At 39.0% G+C, this 14167-nt stretch overlaps 2 protein-coding genes across 2 annotated transcripts in view; both read right to left on the reverse strand.

Annotated features, from left to right (window-relative positions):
• FBXO22 (F-box protein 22) overlaps nt 1-8645 on the reverse strand; it is a 30034-nt gene extending 21389 nt beyond the window's left edge. The window contains exons 1-2 of the mRNA XM_029239793.1: nt 8396-8645; nt 7892-8030 (exon numbers count right to left, since the gene is read on the reverse strand). Of these exons, the coding sequence (XP_029095626.1) occupies nt 7892-8030; nt 8396-8550 (294 nt within the window). The 5' untranslated portion in view covers nt 8551-8645. The remainder of the gene's footprint in view (nt 1-7891; nt 8031-8395) is intronic.
• A 1241-nt stretch (nt 8646-9886) lies between these two features.
• UBE2Q2 (ubiquitin conjugating enzyme E2 Q2) overlaps nt 9887-14167 on the reverse strand; it is a 72106-nt gene continuing 67825 nt past the window's right edge. Inside the window, exon 13 of the mRNA XM_029238410.1 lies at nt 9887-12507. Coding sequence (XP_029094243.1) covers nt 12476-12507 — 32 coding nt within the window. The 3' untranslated portion in view covers nt 9887-12475. The remainder of the gene's footprint in view (nt 12508-14167) is intronic.

Here is a 14167-nt window from a genome sequence, read left to right on the forward strand (position 1 = left end):
ATACAGAGGAATGGATGAGTGTACTAAAATATATAGTACAAACTACTCAAGCTGAACAGAACAAAAAAAAATTGTTTTAATGACAATAGTTTAAGAAACCTCTGAGACAACATCAAGAGTACTAACATTCACAATATAGGGGTCCCAGAAGTCGAGGAGAGAGAAAGAGGCAGAGAACTTATTTGAAGAATAGTAGCTAAAAACTTCCCTAATCTGGGAAAGGAAACAGACATCCAGGTCCAGGAAGCACAGTCCCAAACAAGATGAACTCAGAGGTCCACACCAAGACACACTGTTATTAAAAGGGCAAAAATTAAAGATTAAGAGAGAATCTTAAAAGGAGCAAGGGAAAAGCAACTAGTTAGGTACAAGGGAATTCCAATAACACTGTCAGCAAATTTTTCAGTAGACACTTTGCAGGCCAGAAGGGGACGGCATGATATATTCAATGTGATGAAAGGAAAAAATACACAACCAAGAACAGTCTATCCGGCAAGGCTATTATTCAGATTTGAAGGAGCGATATAGAGTTTTACAGACAAGCAAATCCTAAGAGTTCAGCACCTGTAAACAGCCTTTATAAGAAATGTTTAAGGGACTTCTCTAAACAGAAAAGAAAAACACCACACTAGGCAATATAAAAATCTAGTAGGAAGGTTAAAAGACAAAAGTAATAAAATCATCTATATCCACAAAAAGTAGTTAAGGGACAAACAAACAAAAAAGGAAAATATAATGTAAAAAAACAATAAAAGGTGGGGGTGGATGCAGGTTTGTTAGAATGTGTTTGAACTTAAGAATCATCAACTTAAAAGAATCACAAATATATACATGGGCTGTTATATATGAACCTCAAGGTAATTACAAACCAAAAATCTACAATAGATACACACACAGGGCTTCCCTGGTGGCGCAGAGATTAAGAATCCGCCTGCCAATGCAGGGGACACGGGTTCAAGCCCTGGTCCGGGAAGATCCCACATGCCGCAGAGCAACTAAGCCCGTGAGCCACGACTACTGAGCCTGCGCTCTAGAGCCCATGAGCCACAACTACTGAAGCCCTCACGCCTAGGGCCCATGCTCCACAACAAGAGAAGCCACCATGATGAGAAGCCCACGCACCTCAACAAAGAGTAGCCCCCACTCGCCACAACTAGAGAAAGCCTGCGCACAGCAAAGAAGACCAAAACGCAGCCAAGAAAATAAAATAAATTAAAAAAAAAATACACACACACACACACACACACACACACACACACACACACGATAAAGGAATCCAAACCTAACATTAAGGATAGTCATCAAATCACAAGGGAGGCAAGCAAAATAAGCAAAAAAGAACTACAAAAGCAACCTGGAAACAATGAACAACAGCAATAAGTACATACTTATCAATTATTACTTTAAATGTAAATGGACTAAATGCTCCAATCAAAAGACACAGACTGGCTGAATGGGTGAAAAAATAAGACCCTTATACATAGTGCCTAGAAGAAACTCACTTCAGATCTAAAGACACACACACTGAAAGTAAGGGGATGGAAAAAGGTATTCCATGGAAATGGAAATGAAAAGCAAGCTGGGTAGCATTACTTTGATAAATGGATTGATCCAACAAGATAAAACAATTGTAAATATATATGCACCCAAAAAGGGAACACCTAAATACATAAACCAAATAGAAACAAAGGGAGAAAGTCCCAGTAACAAAATAATAGTAGGGGACTTTAACACCCCACTTACATCAATGGACAGATCATTCAGAGAGAATATCAACAAGGAAACACTGGCCTTAAACAATACATTACGATAGACGGACTTAATAGCTATAACATATAGAACATTCCATCCAAAAGCAGCAGAATACACATTATTTTCAAGTGCACATCAAACACTCTCTAGGGTAGATAACATTCTAGGCCACAGAACAAGTCTCGATAAATTTAAGAAGACTGAAATCACATCCAGCATCTTTTCTGACCACAACACTATGAGACTAGAAATTAACCACAAGAAAAAAAAACACTGGTGGGCCAAACAATATGTGACTAAGTAACCTAAGTAACCAAAGGGTAACTGAAGAAATCAAATACCTGGTAACAAGAAAAATATACGTGGTGACAAATGAATATGGAAACACGATCCAAAATCTGTGGGATGCAGCAAAAGCAGTTCTAAGAGGTAAGTTTATAGCAATGCAAGCCTACCTCAGAATACAAGAAAAATCTCAGTACAAAACCTAACCTTATACCTAAAGGAACTAGAAAAAGAACACACAAACCCAGTTAGAAGAAATCATAAAGCTCAGAGCAGAAATAAATGAAATAGAGACAGTAAAACAACAGGAAAGAGCAAAGAAACTAAGAGCTGGTTCTGTGAAAAGATAAAACAAAATTTAGATAAACCTTTAGCCAGGCTCATCAAGAAAAAGAGAGCTGAAATCAGTAAAATAAAATGATCAAGGAGATGTTATAACTGACATCACAAAAATACAAAAGATCTGAAGAGATTACTATCAACAATTACATGCCATGGGCTTCCCTGGTGGCGCAGTGGTTGAGAGTCTGCCTGCTGATGCAGGGGACACAGGTTCGTGCCCCGGTCAGGGAAGATCCCACATGCCGCAGAGCGGCTGGGCCCATGAGCCATGGCCGCTGAGCCTGCGCTCCGCCAACGGGAGAGGCCACAACAGTGAGAGGCCCATGTACCACAAAAAAAAAAAAAAAAAAAAAAAAAAAAAAAAACCAATTACATGCCAATAAAATGGACAACCTAGAAGGGATAAATTTCTAGCAACATATAATATCCTAAGACTGAATCAGAAAGAAACAGAAAATATGAACAGACCAATTAGCAACACTGAAACTGAATCAGTAGTTTAAAAACTCCCAAACAAAAGTTCAGGATCATGGAGCTTCACGGGTGAATTCTACCAAACATTTAGAGTTAACACCTATCCTTCTCAAATTATTCCAAAAAAAAGAAGAGGAAGAAATGCTTCCAAACTCATTCTTATGAGGCATCACCCTGTACCAAACCAGATAAAGACACCACAAAAAAGGAAAATTACAAGCCAATACCCCTGATGAACATAGATGCAAAACTCCTCAACAAAGTATAAGCACACCAAATTCAATAATACATTAAAAGAATTATACACCATGATCAAGTGGAATTTATCCCAGGGATGCAAGGATGGTTCAATATCTGCAAGTCAATCCATGTAATACACCACATGAACAAACTTAAGAATAAAAATATGATCATCTCAATAAATGCAGAAAAAGTTTTTGACAAAATTCAATATCCATTTATGATAATAACTCCAGAAAGTGGATATAGAGGAAACATACCTCTACATAATAAAGGCCACATATGACAAACTCACAGCTAACATCATACTAAATAGACACCATACTAAATAGTGAAAAGCTGAAAGAAAACATTTCCTCTAAGATTAGGAACAAGACAAGGATGCCCACTCTTGCCACTTTCATTCAACATAGTATTGCAAGTTCTAGCCATGGCAATCAGACAAGAAAAAGAAATAAATGGAATCCAAATTGGAAAGGAAGAAGTAAAGCTCTCACTGTTTGCAGATAACATAATACTATATATAGAATACCCTAAAGAAACTACCAAAAAAATATTAGAGCTATTAACTGAATTCAGTAAAGTTTCAGGATACAAAATTAATATACAGAAATCTGTTGTGTTTCTATACACTAACAAAGAACTATCAGAAAGAGAAATTAAGAAAACATCATTTACATCAAAAAGAACTGGGACTTCCCTGGTGGTCCAGTGGTTAAGACTCCATGCTCCCAATGCAGGGGGCCCGGGTTCAATCCCTGGTCAGGGAGCTAGATCCCACATGCCCCAACTAAAAGAGCCAGCATGCTGCAACTAAAGATCCTGCATGCTGCAACTAAAGATCCCACATGCCGCAATTAAAATGATCCCACACACAGCAACAAAGATCCCACATGCCACAGCCTAAATAATAGATATTAAAAAAATAATAAAAGGGACTTCCCTGGTGGTCCAGTGGTAAAGAATCCGCCTTCGAACACAGGCAACGTGGGTTCGATCCCTGTTTGGGGAATTAAGATCCCACATGCCGCAGGGCAACTAAGCCCGCACACCACAACTATTGCGCTCACGCACCTCAATGAGTGAGCCCACATGCCGCAAACTACAGAGCCCACCCACCACAACTAGAGAGAAGCCCAAGCGCTGTAATGAAGAGAACGTGTGCCACAATGAAAGATCCTCCATGCCTCAACGAAGATCCCATGTGCCTCAACTAAGACCCAACGCAGCCAAAAAAATAAAGAAAATAATTTAAAAAAAAAACCCTAGGAATAAAATAACCAAGGAGGTAAAAGGTCTGTACTCAGGAAATCATAAGACACTGATGAAAGAAACGGAAGATGACACAAATGGAAAGATATGCTGTGGTCATCAACTGAAGAATTAATATTGTGAAAATGACCATACGCCCCAACATACTATAGGTTCAATGCAATCCCTATGAAAATACCAAAAGGCATTTTCATAAAACTACAACAAATAATTCTAAAATTTGTATGGAAACACAAAGGACCCGGAATAGCCAAAACAACCTTGAGAAAAAAGAACAAGGCTGGAGGTGTCACGTTCCATGATTTCAAACTATACTACAGTAATCAAAACACTGTGGTACTGGCACAAAAACAGACACATAGATCAATGTAACAGAATAGAGTCCAGAAATAAACCCACACTTACATAGTCAATTCACCTATGATGAAGGAGGCAAGAATATACAATGGGGAAAAGACAGCCTCTTCAATAAATGGTGTTGGGAAAACTGAAGAGCTACATGCAGAAGAATCAAACTAGACTACTTTCTCACACTGTACACAAAAATAAACTCAAAAGGCATTAAAGACTTAAATGTAAGACCTAAAACCATAAAATTACTAGAAGAAAACATAGGCAGTACACTCTTTGACATGAGTCTTCACAATATTTTTTGGATATGTGTTCTCAGGCAAGGGAAACAAAAGCAAAAATAAACAAATGGGACTATATCAAACTAAAAAGCTTTTGCACAGTGAAAGAAACTATCAACAAAATCAAAAGGCAGCCTACTGAATGGGAGAAGATATTTGCAAACAATATATATCTCTTATGGGGGTTAATATCCAAAATCTACAAAGAACTCATATAACTTATCCAAAAAAACAAACAACACAATTAATAAATAGGCAGAGTAAAGCAACCATACTCCAATAAAAATTATTTATATATAAAAAAAGGCAGAGAACCTGCATAGACTCCAAAGAAGACTTACAGACAAGCAACAGACACATGAAAAGATGTTCAACATCACTAATCATCAGAGAAGTGCAAATCAAAACCATAACAAGATACCACCTCATACTAGTCAGAATAGGTACTATCAAAGAGAAGAAACAATAAGTGTCGGCAAGGATGCAGAGAAAAGGTAACTTCATGCATCGTTGATGGGAATGTAAAATGATATAGCCAACTGTAGAAAACAGTATGAAAGTTCCTCAAAAAATTAAAAACAGAACTACCATATGACCAGCAATACCACCTCTGGGTATTTTTCTGGGAGGAAAAAGAAAACAAACAAAAACACTAATTTGAATAGATATATGCACTGCAGCATTATTTACAATAGCCAAGATACAGAAGCAACCTAAGTGCCCACAAATAGATGAATGGATAAAGATGTGGTATACCTACAATGTGATATTACTCAGCCATAAAAAAAGAATGAAATCTTGCCATTTGTGACAATACAGTTGGACCTAGAGGGTATTAGGCTAAGTAAAATAAGTCAGAGAAAGGCAAATATCATATGATTTAACTTATATGTGGAATCTAAAAAACAAAACAAATGAACAAATGTAACAAGTCAGAAACAATCATAGATAGAGAATAAACAGGTGGTTGTCATTGGGGAGGGAAGTTGGGGGATGACTAAAACAGGTAAGGGAGATTAAGAGGTACAACCTCCCTGTTATAAAATAAATGAGTCCCAGGGATGAAATGTACAGCATGGGGAATATAATCAATATTATAATAACTCTGTATGGTGACAGAGGAGAACTAGACTTATGGTGATCATTCTGTAATGTATAGAAATATTAAATCACTATATTGTACATCTGGAACTAACTTAGTGATGTAAGTCAAGCATACTTAAATTGTAAAATAATTTTCCCGAAGAAAACAAAGCAGACAGACAGACAGACACACACACGTATTTCGGTTGCCAACATTTAAAATTCCCACAAAACATTTATATAAAATGTGGATTTATTTTGAAAAAGTAGACATTCTGGCAACACTTATTAGACTGCATTCCCCTTGACTGGGGCCAAGGAGAAGAAAGCACTATCTGGTCTGCCATAGCCCTATCACTTTTTGTGATGTCACACTGAGTCATCCACCCACTGTGAGTTACCTAACTCTGGAGTCATTTGAGTTCGTGATGCTGGGTATAGTGAGTAAAGGAGAGAGAATTTAAGAGATTTAGGTGTTAGTGCTGACTCTGCCATAAACCAGCAGAATAACCCCTGGAAGTGCTTAGGCCCTGGGTTTCCTATTCTTAAAGTTTGGAAGTCTAACCCTGAAGTCTAACCCTGAGGTTTTATGATTCTCTTTTCTGGTACGTACTGAGAAGCAACTGCTGAATTTTCCTTCCCAAGTCTCACTAGAAGTGACAGTGGCAATCATCAACATGAAATGTTCTCAAAGCAAAATAGAAGACAACTAGAACCTCATTTAAAGAAGTTCCAAATGACAAGATGTCTTATAAAATTTTCAGTGGATTTTAAAATATTTCTAGTAAAAATGCTAAATCAACTTTCTTTATGGCTATGAAGTATCATGTCTACTAGATAATCTGGCAAACACAAAGAAAAAGAGCATGAATGATTTGGACAAGGTTTTCATGTTTTTGTCTCCACACTAGAGTTTTCTACAATGTATAAATTTCTTTAAGGGTATTAGTATATGAATTTTAGTAATGATATTAAAAGAGAATAATACTTCCAATTATTGAAAACATTATATTCCTGGCACTGTAGGTAATGTTACATGGGTTAACTTTTCATTATTTAATCCTTACAACTCTGTAAGAGTGTAAACGGCATTATTTTCTTTTCATTTTACAGGCTCAGAGAGTTTAGGTAACATTTTCAAAATCACACAGCTAGTAGTATGTGCCAAAGCTGGGTTCACACCTATGTCTGCCTGGCTTTAACAGCCATTGCAATATATAAACTTTTAAAGCTAAATAAAAATAATACTTGCAGTGGTAAAAATCTGAAGGAAAAGAAACAAAAGTTTTTAAAAACACAGTGTACACACACACACACACACACACACACACTTCTACCCCCAAAGGAAACTGTTGCTAGCATTTTGGCTTATTTCTTTTCTGTTCTTCCTTTTTTGCTTTTAATAATTTAGATTATACTAAACATATAATTTTAAACAGGACCAGGGATTGAAATTTTGGGGTTTCAGTATTGGTCCTTGGCATTTTTATGTGACACTATGCAATAGAGAGCCTTCAGTTACCACCCCTGCAAAACAGTGACAAGGAAAGCAGGTAAAAGTATGTTCTAAACAGCATTTTCATAACAGTGGCCATCTGGATACATAAAGTGCCCAATATGTGAAGAACGGTCAAAACAGCCATGGCACATCCTTACAATATAGTCATTAAAACTGATGTTTACAAAATCTTTTCATGTCACGAGAAAAACCTGCCTAGATTACAAAAAGTAACGTCATATACAAAATTGTTGCATTTAGTTCTCAACGACTGACCCACCAACCCTGCAAAGGACTGTACACAACACCTTACCTCAAGCTTTTCAGCTACCACGCGGACCAAGCAATGCTCCTCCAGGTGGCCGGCAATCGCCAAGCGCGCGGAGATCCAGGTCACACTCCGATGGGTCCGCAACACTCTGCGCACACACTCCCTCCATAAACGACACACGCTGGGGACGCAAACGCACAAAGGGCTGTGAACGGACGTTCACTTCTCTCTCTCCCGCGGCTCACAAACCACCGGCCCCCACCACCCATTAGCGCAACTGCAGGAGATTCCTGCGGGATCCAAAGTCCCCGGGAGGGGGAGGCGTCGGGCGCCGGATCGGAGGGAGAGCCGGGGGCAGAGAAAACCTGGCTCCTCTGGGAAAGGTCCACGGGAGCACTACGGCCGGGGTACCTAGCTTATGGGGCCACCACCTGGGGCAGGGGTAGGGATAGGGAGCCCGGGTCATCCCTGGGTCCCGACGGTATCCGCCCACCCCGCCAGCCCAGGCAAGTCCCGAGGTAAGCTTCCCGCCTCCTCTCCCCTCACCCGGCCACCCGCAGCAACGCCTTGGCGGGCAGGAAGGTGAGGACACGCTCCACCACCTCCGCTAGGTTACTCAACACGAAGGTGCTTCGCGGGTCTGCGGGGGAGGAGCCGCGGCGATCACCGCCACCGCCACCGCCACCGGCCACCGGCTCCATGCCTCACCAACCCGACGGGGAAGCAGTACGGCGGCTCCGAGGGAGCGGCGTAGGCCGGGCCGCGCGCGTACTGAGCAGGCGCGCGCGCCACTTCCGGCCGGTCAGGGGAGGTGGTGCCGCTGAGGAGGCGCCCACGTGACTCCAAGCCAAAGCGTTTCCGGCGCTGGTCTGGGAGCGGCGGCAGGTTCTTGGAGGTGGTAGCCACGCGTCCTGTAATCCTCCCGGAACTTTCCAGGAGGCTTTACACAGTCGAACCACATCCACCTCCTTCTGTGCCTCTCACTGCACTTGCAGCGGTATTTTCTTTGTCGGTACAGGTCTTTCTCTAATTCATGAGTTCTGGAAGGCACAGACTAAATAATGGGTCTTCACAGTCCCAATGCCTGTTAACAGCATGAGTCCAATTTTTGAACTGGCAGTATCTGCTTTAATAAACTGTGAAAATCACCATCTTTATTCAACACCGTGCAGCCCTCAAGTGCTGAATGTGTTCAACGGCTTAAAGAGCACCTACCATTGCTATGAAAGCACGCCCCCAAACACTAGTTCCCTGCTAGTAGCATCAGATTCACCTGAAAAATTCTGTTTGGCGTATTCTCGGTCCTCACCCCAGGCCTACTTAAACACTTGGGGGTGGGGCCCAGCAGTCGTAGTTTTAGCTTTACTGTGATTTAAGCTTTCCCGTGATGCAAGCCCAGCTTGAGAATCACAGATAGAAGGAATGTAAGCACAGCAGATACTGCTGTATCCCCAGCTAACATCTATTCCTCTTGCCCCTTCCTGGCTAACAAGGGCCTGATCTGATGCCCAGCTCTTGACTGGTAAATTTGGTTGGTCTAAACAAGCTGGTCTCAAACATTCTGGCCTCAGGACTGCTTCACAATCTTAAATATTGGCAACACTAAAGAGCTTCTTTAGATGGGTTATGACTATATTTACCATATTAAAAATTAAAACACTGGGGGCTTCCCTGGTGGCGCAGTGGTTAAGAACCCGCCTGCCAATGCAGGGGACACGGGTTCGAGCCCTGGTCCAGGAAGATCCCACACGCCTTGGAGCAACTAAGCCCGTGCCACAACTACTGAGCCTGTGCTCTAGAGCCTGCCAGCCACAACTACTGAAGCCCACGCTTCTAGAGCTGGTGCTCCTCAACGAGAAGCCACCGCAACAAGAAGTCCGCGGACCGCAACAAAGAGTAGCCCCCGCTCGCCGCAACTAAAAGAAAGCCCGCATGCAGCAACGAGGACCCAACGCAGCCAAAAATAAATAAATTTTATTTTTTTTAAATTAAAACATTGTAATATTAATTCACTTAAAATTTATGACACATAAACAAAATAACTTATGAAAAAATAACTTTACCAAATCTCCACCACTCTCCCCCTCCAATATTGAATAAGTGTAGCATCTTTACATCTTGCAAACCTCTAATTTCTGGCTTAATAGAAGACAGCTTGATCTGCTTCTGAATTCAATCTGTTGCAATATCACATCTATCACATCACATAGCCTCTGGAAAACTCCACTGTACACTTGTGAGAGAATGAGAGTGAAAATAGCAAATAATGCTTTAGTGTTAAGAGAATTGTTTTGATCTTAAAAACCTCCTAGATGGGTCTCAGGAGCCTCCAGCTTTCTCCAAATCATAACTTGAGAACCACTGGTCCATATTAGTCATGAAGGTCTCATTCTTTTCACCAGCCATTAGTTTAGGGGTAGACACAGGCCCGAGTTGTAGCCAAGGAAAAGTGAGAGGCAATAATGCTTTGGGGGTGGGGGGGGACTTCTAAAGAGCTCCTCACTTCCTAAGGAGACACTAGACAACAGGACCATTATCTACCTCTGGATGGATTAAGGTGGCTGCACATCCAAGACAACAGTCTATCCAAAGATGAAACCAACATGGAAAAATCTCAAAGCAGCAGAGGTACCATGCCTAGGATTTTCCTACCTCTGGATTTCTTGTATGTGAGATAAACTGACAATTGTGTAAGAGGCTATGGGTATACTAAAGAGGGAGCAGATTACTGTAACTTGGAGAACTAGGGACAGCCATAAAGAAAGTAGCACTTGAATTTATATTAAAAAATGAGTGTGGGAGAAGGAATAGGCTGAGGAAGCCCTGAGTATGCCAAGTTTGTACACACCAATTCTGGATTCTCTAGCTTTCTCTTGTGAAATCAATCTGCCTCTCTTCCCCTCAAGCCTCTCCTCACCGCATCCCACCATATAATCCTATTCCAGAAACCCAACAGCCTGTAGAAACTTGAAGCAAAGACTATCTTTTATGAGGGAAAAGTGACAAAGTTATTTTTTAAATGGTTCTTTATTCATAAACTTGATGCAAGTTTACAAAATTTACTGTACATTGCCAAATAAATCTGCAATGAAAAATAAAGTCCCAAAAAAACCAAAAACCAAAAAAAAAAACCAAACAAACAAAGCATGCCGAATGTGCAGCTGTCAATCTGCTAGCCATCAGGATATTAAAGAATTCAATAACGTATTCAAGATTTAGCCTTAGGTTTAAGGAACTTTAATGCTTTAAAGAATTCTTCCTTGTCACTTATCTGAGCAACTGGCAATCATAACTTTATACAAATGTAACCAAGTGAACAAGAATGCCAGAAAATCTTTTTCTACTGTCTTCTTAACCAAAATAGAAAAAAAAAAAAAAAAAAAGGAAATTAAACACAATAATGCAGAAGTGCCAAGTCTCTCAGATGTGGTTTACAAAGTTAAAAACTGAGTCTCAAAGCATAAGAAACACTTTTGAACTTTGTAATTGGTTTGTGCAGAAAAAAATGTGCTTCTGGATTTCTTTTTAAAAGTGCTTAATAACTAGAGTTTACTTTTAAATCAAATTTGGGTATATAAAAAAATCTACTACCAACCCAACAGGACTGATTCTGGTAAGGCAATAAAATGGAGAGAACACTGATTTAAGTCAGGTTTTATAAAAGAATTAATATATGTAGAGTTCCTATTAGTCTTTCAATGTAAAAGCCATTGTTATGACCATAGCAAAAACTTTAGGTCTCCAAATTAGATACTTTTTGTACTTAGCTGTGCAGTTTTTGTTCAGAGTCTTTGTGCCAATCACTTTATAAGTTTATTAGTTTACAACTGATTGCAACATCCCGTTAATAAAATGGAAACGTAAAATGACTTAGTATTTAAAATAACTTCAAGCTCTATACTTCAAGCTCTTCTTCATAGTAAATATTGAACCAACAAGAAGCAGATTCAGCCCAGCAAGACTCTGATGCCCCAGTGGAAATGACTACTTACAAGCCTGAATTGGCACAGCCTTGCTTTGCTTTGCCTAAAAAGTACAACTTACTAAAGAGCAAATCTTGGAAAAACAATTCAGATCTTCATAGCCATAAAAAATAAAAAAACTTTAACAGTTTAATAAGTATGTTTCCTGTCATTATTTTGGCAATATCATAAAATGGTTTTAACCTGAAAAAGCTACTGTGATTTAGAACATCTTAAATTTTCTAAACCAATATTAAACATCAATTGAACTTTTATTGGCTTTAAATGGAACAATATATTGCAAATCCTCATAACACATGAGCTCAAAATGGGAAAGTTGCCCTCAAGTTGCAACTTCAGTAACCTGATGCTGACTTGTCTGCTTAACATTTCACCTTTCAAAGAAAGAGATAAGGAGTGGCCAGTATGTGTATTTATCAGGAAAAATATAGTAAAGGCCCCACTGCTCAGTCCAAGATACCTAAAATGAGAAAAATGGAAAGGCTGTAACTTATACTGGATCAGTTGACAGATTATCCACTAAAATATCTATTAGCTAACATCTTCGGTACTGCTGTTATAGGGGCACTCAAAGCTTGTGTCTGCATGTTGGAAAGATTCTCTTTAAAGCAACATTGGTCCAAACATACAAAAGTCAACACATTTAGCCATCTTCCTTTGGAGGGGTGTACCAGCCTGAAAAAGAATGGGGAAAAAAACAGTTAAAATATTTTAATTCTTAAACCAACTAAGAGCAATGGCATTTTACCAAGGTTAGATACTTTCTCTACTCATAATTTTCCTCTGTAAACCTACTTGAGTTGGTAACATAGCACTTTGATATTTATGTTCATAATATAAAGTTATTTTCTATGAATAAACTGTACTTGAGTTTTCAATATAAGATCTCTATATTAATGGCATTTCTACCAAAAGAGAACAGTGTGGAAATATTAGGCAACAAGCTAGGTTTTATATTTCATTTCAATTCGGTATTTGAAAGGAAACCACACTGAAAATAGCTATCCCCCAAACAAAATCCTGGTATTTTAGAATAAGAGGAACTTGGACTGTCATCAGGCAGTGATGTCATTTTACCAGTGAGGATGCCATCTCAGCAGGTGCACTGATTAAGTAAGCCCAAGATCAGATTTAGCAGAAGATACCAGAAGCCATCTCCTGAACCTGAATCTATCGCTCTTTCACCATAGCTAATTATACACACACCCACACTTTCTCAAATACAGTTTCCATAAACATTTTTGAATGCTGACTACAACATCTAATTTAACAAAAAATAAGACATAAGAAAAAAATATGTTTCTAAGCTCAACAAAAATATAAGCTCTCTCTAAAAAGGCAAATGAGATTAAGTATTGCTTGGTACGAAATTGCCATTAGAACAGTATGAATATACCAAGATTTGTGAAGCATCCACGTGGTTAATGAAGTAGCATACAGGAGTCTTTGGGTCTGTTAATTTAGGGTGCTGGAGATTATTATTATGAAAACCCAGCTTTGTCCTCAAGTTTTTTATCATTTCCCTCTTCAGAAGCTTGAAAATTGTTCTGAATACTACTCTTTCAGAAGTAAGCAGTCACTGCAGAAGTGGCAAGTTTGCTCTCTCATTAAAATAAAAGTGAGCACAGACAAAACACAAATCCTAAGTCACAAACTACCACATTCTAGCAAAGTAAAGAACACTTTACTGTAGATACTCTTGAAGAAAACTACTTCCTATCAATTTACTTACTCTGCACAAAAAAGCATCAGTTTCACTACCCCAGCTACCACGAATATCAGCACTTGGTTATAAAATGCTGTGCGTACACACTACTTGCTTTTTCCTCATGTTCGGCAAGACAGACATCATGCCAATTTTAGAGATGAGGAAACTGAGGCTGAGCAGTAATGGGACTAATTACCCATTAGCTAATGGGTGACACAAATGCCACTTGATAATAGGTCTCCTGATTCCAGGTCTACTTGTTTATTGCCTCACGATTAGAGACAAAAGCTCCAAACATGCATTGTGAAAATAAGCAAAATTTTAAAAGGCCAATAAAGTTTTGAAAGATATTTTAATATTTTTTTAAAATTTACAACTCAAATATTCTTATGTATAAACTGAAATCAGTACTTTTTTACTTGAATAATAAATGTGTACAATTGTCAAAAAGCATTAAGTAGTCTGAAGATGTTTCAGAAACTGGTTCATGATCCTGATTGCATTTACTCAGTATTAACAGCAAGAACTCCACCTTTAGAGTTGCCTTTAACTCAATTCCTATCCCAATACCATACATTTCAAGTGAGTAAAGTGATCCATTCCTCAATCTACTCAAAAATCTTGACT

Source organism: Monodon monoceros, unplaced genomic scaffold (genome assembly GCF_005190385.1).
Source record: "Monodon monoceros isolate NGI ecotype Baffin Bay Population unplaced genomic scaffold, NGI_Narwhal_1 Super_Scaffold_21, whole genome shotgun sequence".
NCBI lineage: Eukaryota > Metazoa > Chordata > Mammalia > Artiodactyla > Monodontidae > Monodon > Monodon monoceros.